This window comes from Solea senegalensis, linkage group LG1 (assembly GCF_019176455.1).
Source record: "Solea senegalensis isolate Sse05_10M linkage group LG1, IFAPA_SoseM_1, whole genome shotgun sequence".
Lineage (NCBI taxonomy): Eukaryota > Metazoa > Chordata > Actinopteri > Pleuronectiformes > Soleidae > Solea > Solea senegalensis.
The window spans coordinates 18900444-18918299 of record NC_058021.1 but is presented as its reverse complement, the minus strand read 5'-3'; the positions used below and the strand labels follow the sequence as shown (position 1 = coordinate 18918299).

Genomic DNA, 17856 nt, shown 5'->3' with positions numbered 1-17856 from the left:
TACGACATCATTGTTTCCCCACATTTGCATATTTGATGGTTTCATGATCCACCTCTGGAGCCTGTTTTCCATAAATAGTGTTTTCCATGTGGAAAAAGAAGCCAATGAGATACAAAACCTTTGATTCTCCTGAACTCATGCTCGTGTGTAGGGCATGCAACCTTGGTCCAAACCGTGTAAATATACCAATCCCAAAATGTTGGCATCTAAACAACAACGGTAACATTGGCAGTCAGCCCTGTTAAGTGTCTCCACTTCCTTCTCAAAGAGGAGACGAGTACAACAATTCTATCGTATATACATTACATGACGATCCACAGCAAAGCCTTTCATATGGAATTGACAGTGGGATTCCTCCGCAGGGAGCCACCGCAGAGGAGATTGCCAACTACCAGCGAAGTGCAGCCATCACGACCTCATCCATTGATAGTTTCCCAGCGTGTTTAAGGCTGAGGCGGCTGATGTATCTCGCGCAATGAGGAGATTAAAGGATTTAACAGATTAGGGTGAGGCCAGGAAAATGTAGCTAACATGTATTCCTATCTCCATTACCCCCTTATTAAAAGCTAATGACAGCAGCCAATTTTGCTCTTGCTCTGTTGAGAGATAATGCAGAGAGAAGCCTGCTGGCATCCTAAATGATAATCAGATAGCATATTAGCATTTGTAAATGTCACAGGAGAACAGAGGGGAAAACACAAGATAAGTGCTTTTCACACCACATTTTTCCTCTGATGCTGGCTAATGACGTTGCGGGGAAAACACAAGGAAAAGCAGATTTCAAACACTTAAGAAAAGGCTCCCCACATAAAAGTGTGTGCCAAGAATATGTTTGCGGCTTTATTTCACCCTGAGACGGCTTTTACAGCTAGGAACAGGAGTTAGTGTCAACTGCTCTCCTCATTGAAGTTCATCAAGGGAGTTCCAGCTCTTCTGTTTTTGTCACTAAGGTGAATCATCCATTTTCTACCACTTTATCCTCCACACAAGGGTCGCAAGGGGGAACTGTGCCAATCTTATCGACATAGGGTGATAGACGGGGTCACATCCCAGTTTGCCTGTCCATCGCAGGGACACATAGAGAGACAAACAACCATTCAATTTATTAACGGTCAATTTAAAGTGTCCAATTTACCTAATCTCCGTATTGCATGTTTTTGGACTATGGGAGGATTCTTCTTAACTCAAACCATTGGCAAAGAATAACTAAAAAATACAGAATCCCTAATCCAGAGGCATTTTAAGACACTGAGTTTCCCAGCATTGGTATCGCTGTGTATTTTGTACCCTTGGTTCTGTTTTGTAAATGAAAACCAACACAAACAAGTGAAAGAAAATAGAAAAAAAGAGTTTTAAAGTGTCCTGAGCCGATAACAGAGTTGTTGTTCTCGAGCATTTTGTCTTTGTGGATAAACAGTCGTACTTGGCACAGTCGCCTTGAAGCTCATGCTGTCAGGCCCCCGTCTGCCTTGTTCCACTGCCACTGTCATTGTTTTCACACACACTTGGGGGTGAGTGAGAGTGTGGCAGCGGACTTGAGGAACACACTGTAAGATGCCTTGGCTAAAATGTTGGAGGGGGAGGGGGGTAAAAAAAAAATCCCTGAGATTTCAGAAGGCGTTTGTGAAGCACACGCGGACGAGAGACAAACGAGAGGCAGCAGTCATTTCTGACATGAGTGAGTCATGGTGCATCACATCAATGTCCTGATTTTTGAAAACCTTCTGGAGAAAAGGACTGAAGTGATCCAGGGGCTAAAAGGAAAAAATGGCAGGTTTTTAAAAGTCTAGCTGTACAACATACCAGAGCACAGCCGGTGTTGACTGCACTGCACATTGCCACAAACACGGTGACGCACACACTCACAGGGAAAACGTGGCTGCCAGCAATTTTAACTTGCTGGGACACAAGAGGTCATGGTTTACTGCTGCCTCATCCAGTCAGTGTGTGTCACTAAAATAGGTCCAAAAAAAGGAAGGATTTTAATCACTATAATCACAAAAAGACACGCTCTATCTTAGTGTCAGCAGTGGACAAACAAGTCATGTGTGCCATGATGTCAAATCTGTGGTTTTCTCTATGGACTTTGGTGAAGGAAGTGAGCACGATGCAAATAAGCAAATAATCTCTAATCTAAGCAAACGAGCGAACACTCAGTGGTTTGTGCCTCCACTGACCAACATTTTCAATGTCCCAAAAACATGTTTTGGGAGCCAATTGTGACCTTTGGCCAGTTTGAAAGTGCTCTTATGAGTCATCATGTTCAAAAGAATGGGAGACACACACAGTTGGACACATAACGCCTCTGGACATGGACATTGCTGAATTGGAGGCATTACAAATAAGGTCATCCTCTACGTTTTGGCAAATAAATAAACTGGAAAATAAAATACCAGGAGGAGGAAAAAGGACAGAAGCATATGCCAAAATACTAGAAGCCAGAAAAGGATTTGTGTCTTGGAGGAAGCGTTGCTGACTTCCACAGCTAAAAGCAGACTCATAACAACCTGCCCCACTTACCGAAAAACTTCACCTGCCATTTCACACTTCACTCTCCCTTCAACTGTAAGTGATGCTGTCATTTCCATATGATTTAAGTTGAGGCAGAGGCAGAGTGAGCGAGAGGGGAGATGGCAAAGGGGTAGGGAGGGAGGAGGAGGAGGAGGAGGAGGAAGACAGGAAAAAGGTGTCATTCTGAAACCATGAAAAAGAAAAATGACGGCACATGAGAGGACGTGGTCAAAGGAGAGACGTGATTCTTCCGTGAGGAACAGTTAGATTTGTCTTTGATGGAGACACATCTTACCTCCCGCTGTCCAAGTGGACCAGAGGAGCGGCAGAAAAACGAGTGACAGCGATGAAGGAGGGAGACAGAGAGAGATAGAGAGAGAGAGACAGCCTGTACGACTCCCTTTGGGTTCTCTGCATGAATACGTACTGAAAAACAGTTGTAGTCGACTTCAATAACAGACACAGATAATTAGACATTCTGATGTTGTGTGTCACATGATTAAAGGTCATGTGAGTTCAGAGAAGACAACCAAGCCCACTGACAACATCCTCATATAAAACGGTGGAATCTGAATGTCTTGACAGGCTTCAAACTTGGCAGGTGACTTATTAAGGGCACCGGTGTGTGCATTGCCGACTTTGGCGGTGTTTGGACCTGCTCTGGTGTGGGATTTGGGTCGGCCTATCATTTGATACACCCTTCACCGCGTGTCTGTTGGTGTTGGCTTCTCCTGCTACAGGCCAACAAAACCGCATCTGGTCCTGAAACCTCGACCCAACAGCCCTAAAGCTGCAAAAAGAACATTGTGCTAAATGATATTTTTGCCTTGATTTATAACTTTTACAGTCTCTATCTACACTAGAAAGAACTGGTGGAATTATATCATATCATATTCTTTGTGAAGTTCAATGATAAAAACATCTCTAATTAGTTGCTATTGTAAGTTGTAATTCCTGCTCCCTTAACAAGTTCAAGCCCGTGTTATGTTCTCTCCCGCTCCTGCTGAGCTCAGAATTAAGAAAAGAAAAACAAACACTACTAAAAAGATTGAAGCAAAGAGAAAAAAACATCAGCAAATAAAACATGTCCGTCTTCCATGCTTTTCATCTGCTCGACACTAAACATTCACCATTTCCTCTGCTCCCAATTTAGCTGCTCTTTATAGAGTCTACCTGCGAGCTACCTGAGATTTACTGACTGAAATTACCAGCAGCAGCAGCAGCAGCAGCGGCGGCTAACTTTAAAGTTAATTCACACCCCAGATAAAGACACAAAATCTCCTTTCTGATTAATTAGCTCTCCAAATTGAACAGTAAGAGAAGAAAGGACACAAAAAGCTGTGAGAATTCACGGAGAGTTTTACATTTTCACCTTTTTTTAAGCGAACCAGGTGTCGTTAGCTGAAAGGAGATCGGGCCGTAACACAATTTGGCTCCAAACAATGAGCGAATCATAGCGCGAGAGATGGGAAATTTAATTTCAGGCCAGCAGCAGAGATTTACACAGCGCGCTGTATTTGACAATATACCGTCAAAGTAAAAGCAAAGAGAGAAACAGCTTTTCATTATATGCTCTCCTGCACATGAGTCAGTGCTTCAGTATTAAAAAGAAATGGATTCAATATGGTGAAACTCATTTTTGAAGAATCCTTATTTAGCTGCTCAAACTGAGGACCTTTTTTTTGTTTTTGTGTTGGTTTGGATGGAGTGAATGGGCATGTGACCCAAAAGTGCTCCGCTGCTATTGTAGCTTAGCTACTCGATACTTTGGAGAGAGCTGGTTACTCATTATGTCAATATATTGTTGTCCTGACAACTGAGATTTCATTCTTAATACTATAGCACTGAATAAACGACGCTCAAATAAACATTTCCCCCGCTGATTCATCTCATCAGTGCCACTGCTTCATGACTCCTCCCTGTGGCACTTATCCCAGGAATGAGGAAGCACATTCTGACCGGCCAAAGATGATAACAATAATAATAATGTTGCCGGACCGCAGTGAAAAGGATGTTATCTGATTAGCTAGTCAGATATTATGATGTATGGTTGTCTACTGCACAATCCCCGTATCATGAGAATATGATTATCACGGTCAATAGAGGTTGGTACTGGATGGCATTGGATGTCACCTCACATGGTCTCATTGCAGCAACTTCAACGGCTGCATGAGAACGCATTCTTAAAAAAATGTAGAGCAAGCGAGTCTGCGCCACACGTGGAGCAGAGATTGAACATGCTCAGATAAGTATGTTTGTATAAGTGTGGAATTGCTATGAAATGAAACAAAATTTGATATTTGTCGCCTTGGAAAAAAAGCCTTTTATATGCACTTGGCCTGGCTTTGTAGAGGCTGCCATCTCGCGGCGCTACGAGTGGACAAAAATACTTGTAGCACAACATTTAGATGTCACTACACACCTGTAAGCTTACTCAACTTGCTGATTTCCATTTTCTGAAACGAAATAACCACAAAAATCTATCAAAAAACTTGAAGCTAACATTCCATTTAACTTGGAGTGGTATAAATACTAATTCAGCACCATGTGGGGCATTTAACTCAATTTTAAATGTCAAACTAACTATGGCTTTGTTTTCATGTTGGCAAGCATGTAATTACCTTTATTGTACAAAGAAAAAAGCTTTGTTCACCATGATCTGCCAAGAATGACCAGAACTCAGTGCTCAAATATCTCAAAGCAAAGCGTATTCTTAGCACACGACGCGCTCTCACCTGTAAATCTTGTATCTGGTCGTAAATCCGTTCTGAAAGCGATCCCTGAAGTCCGTGTACTCCGGACATTTGTGGAAAGGTCCCTTCTCTGACAGCAGCCAATCCAGCTGCCCTTCACTCTGCCTCGTGTTGAAGCCCCACAGTGAGGAGCTGGAGGAAGAGGACGAGGAGGACGACGAAGAGGACGAGGAGGACGCTAGGGACCCGGCGAGGGCCTTCCCGCCGTGTCCCCCGCCGCCGCCGCCCGCTTGTTCAGCTCGGGCGGGCAACGGCTGCCAGAGCAACACCCAGGGCAACCATAGGAGCATCAAGGACAACGCCGACCACCTAGCAAGGCAGGCGGAGCCATGGGAGCACCTCTCTCTTTTCATTGGCCAAGGAGTTGCCATGGTCCCGGTGGTGATGTGCTAGGGCACCTGGGACCGGCATTTCTTCTGACAGTCACCTCCCACCGACCTGAAAAAAACAAAGCACAGAAACATGTGGCTTTAATAACGAGAGAAGAGATGATGCAACTGTCCAAAGTCGTCTGGTTTTAACAAAAGCTTTGTCACATTAGCACCGACACAGATATTACCGTTTTAAGTATGACTGAAAACGCAAAAAGTTTCAGCGGTCAATTCTATAATGTAGAAAACCGAGTCATTCAGCGATTTGATAATAATTCAGTTTTCTGATTTTTCAGCTTCTTAATTGTGAATATTTTCTGGTTCTCTCCATTCTGACATAGAACTCATTAAGACTGAAACATCTTCGCTTGTGTACATTTTTCCAACATTTTCTGACATTTTTGTCTGTCGATTAATCATTAGTTGGAGCGCAAGATGGCATGCAAGCTTCTTGTCCCCGCCCACCCCTGCACAGCTGGTGAATACACACAAATGCTTCCTGACGGCGTGCAGCAAACAAACAGTGTCACACTGTTTCTCTTCATGACGAACAAACAGTTAGAACATCAGCAACAACGTTTTTGTTACTGCAGAAGCCAAACCATTAAAATCGCATGGAAATGGAATGATGTCGACTGGAGGCTTACTTCCTGTTACCAGCAGGTGGCTCTATATCTATTGTCTTTGACTATATACTCGTAAATGGCTAGTAGTTGTATAGCAGACGTGACTCTGTTGACACGTGTGAAATTTGGGCCACAAAATCTATCCTAAAGCTGCTAGTTTATAAAACACCAACATCACATTGCCCTGTGGGAGAAAATAAGATATAAAGTAAAAAGTAAGCATATATTAATCACAAATTGTAAAAAGGACATTTTTTTATTGGTCCATTCATCAAAAAATCTCATAAAACAAACACTGCTGACCATGAAATGTCTTTGTTTTGTGGCAAAATCACGCAGCTGTCAAACCGGAGGTGATCACAACAAGGCTATATTTAATCCTTAAAAGGTCAACACTGAAACGAGACTGCCAAAAAAAAAAGTTTCCGAATGACTCAAAGTCACTCAGAAGAAGCGAGTGAGCGGAAAAAAAGAAAATGTGAAAGTGACGTTTGCTTCGTCTATACGTTTGTGTGAGGACAGCGACGCCGCCACCCGCCTCCTTACACATCAGCAGCATTAGCGGCGCTCGTCTCACATCAAACGCGCGCATGCTGTCGTAACACTTCTATTTATAAGGTGATACTGTCACATAAGACTTCATACCGCTTTCAAAACGGAAAAGGAGAGACTCGCTCCTCATTTCAGTGCTAATGACGAGCAGGGCTGCCGGGTGCAATCTGCGGGGACAAATCAGTGTTTCAAAATGGATATGTAAAGTAGCCGAGAAGGTACTTTAAGTGCGAGGGGAAGCTATGTATTCCCTGTTTATCTTAGACGCAAATTAGAGAATTAATTTCAGGTGGATAGATGCAGGCTCAGACGTGAAAAAACAATATTAAGTGTGCAGCATTTTTAATTTTCACTCACTGCACCAGGAGATTACCGCAGTTTAAAAAGGCAATTAGTAAAGTCATCTGTCAAACGAATGTATTTATGCCCCTAAAAGCAGGAAGAAAGCTTGATGAATGCCACGGTAGCTTCTGCTGCTGCTGCTGCTGCAGCTGCTCTGGCATGCACTCTCCAGCCCCAGAGGTAAAGATGGTGTGAATTAAAATTGTGCCACCTTGTAAAACCTAATTTCTCTTTCTGTTACGTCTTGGGAGGAAAGAAAATAGTATACCGGGGAACGTACATTTAAAAAGAAAAAACGAAGGTTGCTAGTTAAACAACGGGGAAATGCAAGTTAAATAAATAAACTGTGTAACGTAAAGAGAACATTACACCATCTGCATTCATATTGGTCCCATATCACACTGTTTTCACAGTTGTTTTATTCAATATAACAGTAAATCTGAATCCTCTATCAGGTAAACCAGCAAGTAGCTAGAGTACAGATGGAATATAATTCGAAATATGCTTGTTAGCTGTCGTCATAAACAGTTTTTATAATGATAGCACATCAGGTTATTAGTCACACGTATACATGTATTACAATTTATAATTGTGACACATAGCCAGAAACATCTGTGAACCCTAAGACATGTTTTATACAGTTTAATAGTTCATTATTAAACTGATCATCTTCACAGTTTGCTTGTGTAATTGTGGCGTACATGTGTTTCACTCAGTGTGTTTACGCGCACGTTAAAAGCTATATTTTAGTCAAATAATTCGACAATAATTCAGTTTTCCTGAGGTTAGTGTGACTAAAATCGAGCTAGCCTTAATTGGACTAACATATCTAGATAGTCTGATTACTCCTGCATGTATATGCTTGGCGTTCTGCACATGCCCCAACATTTCCTCCCTGATCTTTGACCCTGAAGTAGAAGGAGGTACATGTACAGCAGGTATGAAACATCCATTGTTTGTTTTTCTGTGAGGCGGAGTCAAACGTACTTAAATCAATCAATCAACCAATAAATCGATTTTCTCCTCTGCATGTATACTCGGCAAGTTATCCGATGTTTCCTTGCGCTTTTGTGAGTGTACCTAGTTTTTTATGTCTATATTAAAATGATGTTTTCTTAGCCTCATCGGTTACAAGCACAGCAAATTATCCATGGCTGTGTACGCTACAGCGGCTGCACTTTAATGAGGTGTAACAACGTGTACATGCATTGTCCCTGTCAAATAAACTGATACATAAACAACGATGACATGTAAAGTGACGGTAATAAAAGAAAAATACACTTTAAAACATGTACAATTAACAAAACTGCCCTCTATATTTATATTTGCACTGATATAAACACACTCACACATGACATGTTACATACAAGTGATATTGATACACACATACATTCATGTAGTGTTTTTTTCTAATTCAAATGAAGGTTCTGCATCTCCTTAAAACTCCATCTCCCGCAGATATAAGGAATCCCCCCCCCACACACACACACACAGATAACTACAACCCCCCGAGACTCCACTACTAATTATAAAATACATAAAACATGCCGCGAATGCCAGTGAGACAATAGCAAAACTGTGAATTTTTTAGCCCTGACATTTTAAGTCTGCCTTGCATTATTCACACAGCCTTTGCGTGTTTACCCTTCTCCCTCTCCAAAGGTAAAATGGCACGAACATCACAAATCCATACTGGCGCTCAGGTGGGAGCGGACGCGTATGAAGGGGGAATGAGGTTCTCCAGGTGGAATGGGAGAAAATCGACCACATGTTGTGCTTAAACAACATCTCAGAGACGGCACTGGAGTCAAGAGGGAGCTGGAGCTTTTGTTTATTGGATTTTCTTTTTTTTCTTTTCTCCCATCTCCACCATCGCCTTCACATGGGATTCGTGAGTAAGAGGCGAGTTGTTATATCACCGCGTTCACACAAAGAAGGGGGAAGACAAGAGGGAAATGAGAAGCACCGGGAAAGCTGAGAGAGAGCGATGACGGAGGAAAACAAGAGGAGTAAAAACAAATGCAGGCAGACTGGAGACAAGAGGGGAAAATGACTCTTTAAACGTAACCACCCTGTGAATGAGTGGCAGAGGTGACCTCTTGGCTTGTCTGATAATTTGTGGTCAAGAACGCGAGGCGGAGAAATTATGTGGGCGAGCAGATGTCCCTTTTTCCTTTTCGTCTCCACGTCTGGGAGAAAAAAACAAAAGAAAAACCGTCTGCGCCGGAATTCATCAGCTCGGTATCTGTGCGCAGCAATTACCGCATCTCGCGCCAACAAAGGCAGAAGTGACCTCCTGACTTGTCTAATAATTTGTGTTCAGGGACACAAGGCAGAGAATTATGTGGGTAAGCAGGTGTCCACTTTTTCCCGTCTCAGCATCCGGGGGGAAAAAAAAAGAAAGAAAGAAAAAGAAATGACAACTTTCTTTTTTTTTTTTTCCTGCACCAGAGAACATAAACCTTCACCAGAAATCATCAGCTCAGTGTCTGTGCACTGTAATTACTGCAGCTGGGAATCCCCTCTTAAATCTGACTCACATGCAGTGTTTGTTTCATTTGCGCTCGTAGCTCATTGTGTGTGTGTGTGTGTGTGTGTGTGTGTGTGTGTGTGTGTGTGAGAGTGAATGCAGCCTCCAGCACCTGGCAGGGCCTTTGGCAAGCACACGAACAGGTGAGGGCAGATCAGCATTAGAGGCCAGCTGTATTCCTCAGCAGCGGGCAGCTCACTACTCAACTCTCAGTGTTTATTGCGAGTCAGCAGTGGCCGGCCAGATGCGCACACCTGCTCCTCCCTCCTCGCCTGTGATGCAGGCTCACCACATGCCAACGCTGGGGTGGACTGAGGATGGATGCTGGCAGAGAGAAGTAAAAAAAAAATAAAAAAAAATAGAAAAGAGAGAGGAGGTGGACGAAAGCTTTGTGAGCCGAGGATTGATGCTAACAGGATGGAACGACAGTCAAAGGGAGACAAACAGGGAGGTTAAGAGGGAGCGACAGAAGGAGAGACAGGTGCAGACAAAACAGAGAGGGAGTGGATGGCAACAGACAAGAGAGAAGCTCAGATCTACATTTAGATGTATCGGGGCTGAGGTGTGAATAGCAAAGGCTGGCTGCAGGGTGCAACATCACATATGGTGAACGCAATCTGAAAGCTTTGGACGCCACATACGGGTCCACATGAACTGCTGCAGACACGGGAAGGGAACATTCAGATCGCTGTGTGTCGCCCACGCTGAATAACAAACATAGCTGTCAAGGGTCCGTATACGCCGAGCGATTCTGCTGCACTTCTTAAATCCATTTTTAATTGTGAAAATGCCACTAAGACTCTCCACAATAATTAATCAGTTAAATGAAGAGAATAATCACCGTATGACTTATGATCTAATACAACTGTTCTCATAATTAAAAAAAAATGCTGAAACCAGGAACACGAGGCGTGAATGTGGGGGGGTGAGATAATTGGAAAAATTTATATTGTGAAATAAACTTAGCAAAAAAAAATAAATAAATCCATCCATGTCTTCCCACTCACTGAAGCGAAACAGAAAAGCACAAGGACATAAGAATGTCTCTGTGCAGACCTCAACAATCTAATTGCATCACGTTATTAGTACAGAAACCTCACATGATTAAAAATACAAAAAACATTCATCTTGTGTTGGAGCTAACGTTCATATGTCGCTGTCAATATTTAATGAGGCAGAAAAAACCTCCACAACAACTCGTAAAACATCCAGAGAGAGAATAAAAGGAATGATTACAGATAATTTAAATGTTCTACAATTAAAAAGTGTGACCAGATTAATCAGAGGAGGGAACAAAAATGGCCACAAGGGTGCATTTAATTAAAAAGGAACATATAAAAAAAAAGGAGGAACAAATAAATGCTTTTGTTTTATGTTGTATTTGTATGTCAGGCTTACAGTGCCTTAAGGCCAAGTTTGGTTGTGAACAAGCAGGAAGTACAATCCCACCCCTCACCCCCATCCCCACTGCCACAGAAACATGTGTACACACACACACACACACACACAACTGGATTAAGAAGCAGCCGAGCCAGCAATAATATCTGCACACAGCATAATGCCAATAATGTTGGAGGGTACAGTCTGTAAGGCTGTGTTCGGAAACCAGAAGCCCTGCAATTTATATGCTGAGCTGGCTCGTGTGTGTGTGTGTGTGTGTGTTGCACATGTTGCATCCATGCATTTATTCTCTGGCCAGACTCCAGCAAAGACAAACACAAAGCCATATGGTCAATTAAGGCCCATCAATACCTCTGTTAACATCTTTACCAGCTGATAATTAAGAAAACGACGGCCTGTCAGCGGCGTCACGCTCCGCCGCCGAGCGTCACGTTAAATCACCCGCGATCGGAAGTCACAAATGCTAATACTTTCGTTAGGTTTTTAATTTTCGACCTGTTAGCACGTTCAAATGTATTCCTGTTACATCGCTGCATATTCATTTTTAAAAAACAACACCTCAATATTGTTTTTTTTTAATAATCAGTTAACATTTCAAGGTACAGTAGGCAGGCCTTTTTTGACAATAGCCATTAATACAATAGTCAAATTCAGCAGAAAAACAATAGTTTCAAGTATGAAAGAGATGATAACTGTGTAATAATTCAGTGTTATTATATTCCCCCGAAAAAATAAAAGACACACAATTAAGCAAGGCTTGATCAGTGAATGAAATTGTGAAAAAAACAAATGAAAAATTAAGTACGTTTCCAAACATCGCCATAGACCTCATGACTTCCTGTCTTTCCTAGACCCTGCACTTTGTTTGTGTTTGTTTTCATGGAGTGGAGAATCATTTTTACAAAATAATGTTTTGATGTAGCAAAAAGATACTCATATAAAACACTATTACCATTATTGTCTGGATGTCGTTTCAGTTATTATCAAAGAAAGAAGAGAAGAGAAGAAAAAAGGGGAGCCGTCGGACCTTTAAAGGCTCCTCCTCCTCCAAATGAAAAATTATATTACTACTTAATCCCCTGAATTGACAGTGTTTTTGTTTTTGTGATAATTCCTCTAAAACACGCAAACATGACAAGAGGCTTTTTGCACTTCCTTAACGAACGGGCACATCTAATTAAGAAGAAACCAAGAGTGACATAAGATTTTATTATGGAACCTTGTCAACTTTGGCAACAATGCCGTTCCCACATAAAACACATCATAAAGCAGCCACTGTTCACAATCCACATTATCCAAATAGACTGCCGACATCATGGAAATCTATCATTTCCCTCTGTTGGACATATGGCTTTTTACCAACTACCATATTCGAGTGGATCATTAGTGGAATTGTGAATGGGAGGACAACATAAATCATAATCAGTAAACCGAGAAACAGAGATGGAGAATTCCTCTGGAATATGAATGTCTTATGGCGCTTTTTCCACTCTACAGTCATACATAGCACAGCTTGACTCTTCTTGTTTTCTTAGTTTTTTTTAGTGATAGTACCGGGTACCTGGTAAAGTATATAGTACTTTTTTAGTACCTGCTCTGGCAAGGTTCCAAGCGAGCCGAGTCACTGGAAGAGTCATGAGCGCGATGTCAAACCAAACAACCAAACAATGCCGAATTGTAGATCAGTTAAAAAGACTTAAAAATCCACTCTTATTAGTGAAACACTGTTGTCAGGTCCTGGAGAAGCGTTTCGATAAATAATAACATAATAACAACAACAACAATAATAATAATAATAATAACAAAAATGATAATAGCAATAACAATAATTATAATAACACACATTTTGTCTGCTGAGAGCTTAAATATGATATATATATAATATAATGCATATAATATAAGTTTCTAATTACCTGCTCAGCATTACAGTTTTATTTTATCTTATAAATAGTTCATTATTTATTAGAGAATATTCTGCTGAATTAAAAAAGTAGATCCAGTAGCTACATATGAGACAAACCCACACTCCTCTCAGCACAGCATTTCCCTCCCTCCCTCCCTCATTAGCTCCCTTACCTTCTCCTGATAATAACACAAGCTGCTCATTCCTGAGTCAAGCGGCCTCATAAAGTCTCAGCGTGCACACATGCAACATCCCCTTTATTAGTTGCTATGCTAGTTTAATCCTTTCCCAAATAGGTCCACACAGAGTCAGCCGGCCACGGCTGATATTCTGCCAGCAACAGCAGAAAGCAAATTCTGGTAATTGAAAGGGCCGCGTGGGACAAGGAACCCAAATTATACACCAATGCCGCACAGCAATATACTGTCAGCGTGCCTCAGGCTTATATGTTTAGACTATACATCAGATTCATTAAGGCCATCTGTTTTAGAAATCTGCACTGTAATGACGCGGCATGGTCACTCGTGAAACTATTGAAGGGGAAATTACAGAGCGAGAGAACAAATACAACAGGGAGGATGTGAGCAAACAATGATTTAAAATTCTTGGAGCACAGTGACGAAATGACGCCTGCATTGATTTATTTTGGGTGTTACAGTGTTCCAATTTTAAATAATAACAAAGGGTCAGCTGACAGAGTGTAGTGTGAGAGTTGTCACTTGTAATCACAGGAGCAATTTCTTTTCATTTATTAGCTTGAGAGAACCTTTGGCATAGTTATTTCTGTGTGTGTGTGTGTTGTGCACTTGTGAAATCCCTAAACAAAAGCGACTGTTAACAGAGAATAATGTAGCAGCAGGCAGATTGACAGTTACCCAGCGCAACTTTAGCATTTAAGTTAAGTTATCCTAGGTCAGGCAGCCACAATAACACATTGACACAGATGCTATGTTGGTACATGTGTTAATAGCACACAAATCAAAATGTATACAATATGTGATACATGGTCCACGATACCAATGATATCACAATACCAGTAATATCACAATACCAATATCACAATACCAGTAATATCAAAATACCAATAACATCACAATACCAATAATACCACAATATCAGTAACATCACAATACCAATAATACCAAGATACCAGTAATATCACAATACCAGTAATATCACGATACCAATAATATCACAATATCAGTAACATCACAGTACCAATAATACCAAGATAACAGTAATATCACAATATCAGTAACATCACAATACCAATAATACCAAGATACCAGTAATATCAAAATACCAATAACATCACAATACCAATAATACCACAATACCAGTAACATCACAATACCAATAATACCAAGATACCAGTAATATCACAATACCAGTAATATCGATACCAATAATATCACAATATCAGTAACATCACAATACCAATAATACCAAGATACCAGTAATATCACAATACCAATAATACCAAGATACCAGTAACATCACAATACCAATAATACCAAGATACCAGTAACATCACAATACCAATAATACCAAGATACCAGTAATATTACAATATCAGTAACATCACAATACCAATAATACCAAGATACCAGTAACATCACAATACCAATAATACCAAGATACCAGTAATATCACAATATCAGTAACATCACAATACCAATAATACCAAGATACCAGTAATATCACAATACCAGTAATATCACGATACCAATAATACCACAATATCAGTAACATTCACCTTTTCTCAATAAATCTATCCTGTTGACAAGGACAATTCTTATTTTGTGTCTACATGGTAGTGATGTGCAAAAATAAGCCTGCACAACAACAACATGCAAATTTAGCAATACTTTATTAATGTATTCATTTCGACTGACTGCTTTCCAAAGTGCCGATACTGCTGGTTTGAACAGCAGCTGTCAGTGTGCTCTTTGCTCACACCTGAGGTCAAATAAACAAACAAACAAATTATTTGAATTATTCATTTTGTTTTTCATTGCTAGTGAACTGAAAGACACACACTTTTCTCATATACACACCCACAAATCATCACAAACATCGATTATTAATCGATTACTAAATGTATCGCCAACCATTCTGATAATCAAACGGTAATTGGTTTGAGTTTTCTGATTTTCCTGCTTCTTAAATGTGAATATTTTCTGATTGCTTTGCTCCATATAGCAAAGCAATCATTAAAACTGAATCAGGTTGGTTTGTGGACAATACAAGAACCAAAAACTCAAGCAAAAAAGGGACCTGTTTGAAAGTTGCACTTATAGAGACATTTGAGAAATGTCATAATTACCAGATTTGAAAAACACTCATCAACAATATTCAACATTTTATGACATTTAATGGACCATAAAATAATCCACAGATTAATTGAGCCCTAATAGCTTAGACTGTATGAAGCCCTGGAAGTGTGACATGACAAGAAGACATGACTCCACTGGCCTTGTTGCAGGTGGTGTCTGTGAACATCCACTTTCAAAACAAAAGGAGTTCCTTTTTCAACTGAAAAACTATGTTCTCTTTCTTTTTTCATATAACCACTGAAGTTTGAAAACATTTTTGTAGAATTTACAGCCCGTAAAAAAAAAGCCTGTCAGACATTTCTTTTTTTTTTCACACCTCATTTAAACTCTTTACAGTGCCATATGCAAGCTAACAACGTGTATCCGCTACCTTGAGGTCGGCTGAATACAGTCCCCGAAAATGCCAAGTGCCTGTGCAACTTCAGTCTCACTTACACGGACTCGGAGAAAGAAAGAAAGAAAGAAAGAAAGAAAAAATATGGCAAAATTCAAATCTCATACATCACAGTCACTAATTGGCGAATAACCCCCGAGCAGAAAAATAATCAATGTTGCGTGCATCCGCACAACACACACACAGCCAGCTCGACAACAATGTTAACAAGCTCTTGGAGGAAGTGTCCACAGATGAGGAGGAAAGCCTTTACATACACAAACTGTTGGCCGATAATTGAGTGAGCATCGGGCCCCTCGTGGGCTATCATATGCTTACCAGTCTGACCACGTAGGCTAATAGGGCAGCCATGCAATTAGTAATGGTCCAAATGTAGCTGTAATGATTATTCCCACTATTAGACAAACAAAAAGGGCTTTGACCGAAAACACGAACTAGCCACAGTGTCACGGTAAAAACAACTGGACTAACTCTGATTATGGAGCACGGGCTGTTTGTGTTCAGTGCAGCAAAAAGCCTTATTATGAACCATTGCACGTCCATTCATAAGTCTATGGTGGCTTTTCAGTCCATGACTGTGTGAATGTACACACAGAGGAGGAATAGAAATAGAAACTAGCTCAAATTATCCCCACTGCACTGTGAAATTAGCACGATATTGGAGTCAAAGGGCCAGACTTTCATCCAGAGATGAATTTGCTGATTGATTCTGAGCAATTCTTTGCTTCTGAGATTGCGGCGGCAGTGGATAATGACATATTTCATGTCAGTTTTGAGGCTTTGGATTTGAGTCGGATTGATTTTGGAGGTGCTTCAAATTCCCATTAATGTCACGATCCCCCCTCGTGTTGTTGTTCTCAGAGGCAACGGTGACGGCGTCACTCTAATAACATTTGGAATGCAGTGCTGACCCCCGCAGCAGCCATTAATCAGCCGTGTGGTCACTTCTCCCGTCTGTCAATACTGCTAAGTTGACAATAGCAACTATTAATGGGCAGAATTAGCTGTGGCCGAGGGCAAAGCACTTTTTAAAAGTAAATCCATAGATGAACAAACAGCAGGTCATTTACTTCCGGATAGAGTCGCTTACAGCCATTAACAAGCAGCCCAAGAGTGGAGCAGATGAAGAGGACGAAGCTGTGAACAGAGGAAAGTGTGCTGAATCTACGGCTACTCAAACAATTACTCCAGTTGAATCACCTAGAATTTGATCTTGTATGTTTATGTACCATCATTTATTTATTGTATTGTGTCCATTGTTTCACATGGACAGACACATGGAACTTTTTGTTTCAGTTGTGTGTTTCCATGTTGTCCGTTATTGTGGTTGCCCCAGCGCTGCCATTTTGTGCCGTGTCGAAGTGGAAGTTTAGTCTCTGCTCTGTCCACATTCGGTCAGAAATTAAAGGGACATTATCTCCAAAAGACCCTTTGTCTTTCGTCTACACAATGCAAGGTCTAGTGTGTGACACCGCTGATTCAACTTAGACATAAAATAGATGTAGAGTCAAAGACAACAACACTGAAATAACAAATAAACCAATCAGTTTATCAGTGATCAGAGAAAGGCAGATACGAGTGGTGCATGAGATGCTAAATAACTGAGCTTTTAGCTGTGCTGTACTGTACGATATGGCATTATACACAGATAAAGTATAGTATTGAGCTTATTTGATACATGCACATACACATTTACATGCACGTGTACAGTACTGCATAATACACACAAATACACAAATACATTTGCATACATACCCCAGCTTTTATGGATATTAGAATAATTAGCAGTACTGACTTAACTTGACGGGTCATATGGGAGCCAATCATGTTACAGTGAGTCCGGTAATAACGTGTTGGATGTTTCCATGTTGCAAATTGCTATGATCCGCATAAACTCTAGCATTGGAATCACAGGTGGATTCATTCCCATTCCAGACATGTGCGTGTGTGTCCCAGATTTATTTTAAATTTTGGGACACTGTGACCAGATGCTGGACACACGCACCCGATACTCGAGGTGAATAACAATGGGATGCTCATTAGCTATCGGAGCTTTTCAGGGTTCAAGTGCACGCGCCTTTTCCCTCACTTAGTTTAGCCTTTAACCGACTTCTGTTCGAACTATTTCTCTTTTTTG

General features: G+C 40.9%; 1 protein-coding gene across 1 annotated transcript in view; it reads right to left on the bottom strand.

Moving 5' to 3' along the window:
* brinp2 (bone morphogenetic protein/retinoic acid inducible neural-specific 2) overlaps positions 1–17856 on the bottom strand; it is a 176381-nt gene that overhangs the window by 90548 nt on the left and 67977 nt on the right. Inside the window, exon 2 of the mRNA XM_044031466.1 lies at positions 5247–5702. Coding sequence (XP_043887401.1) covers positions 5247–5635 — 389 coding nt within the window. The 5' untranslated portion in view covers positions 5636–5702. The remainder of the gene's footprint in view (positions 1–5246; positions 5703–17856) is intronic.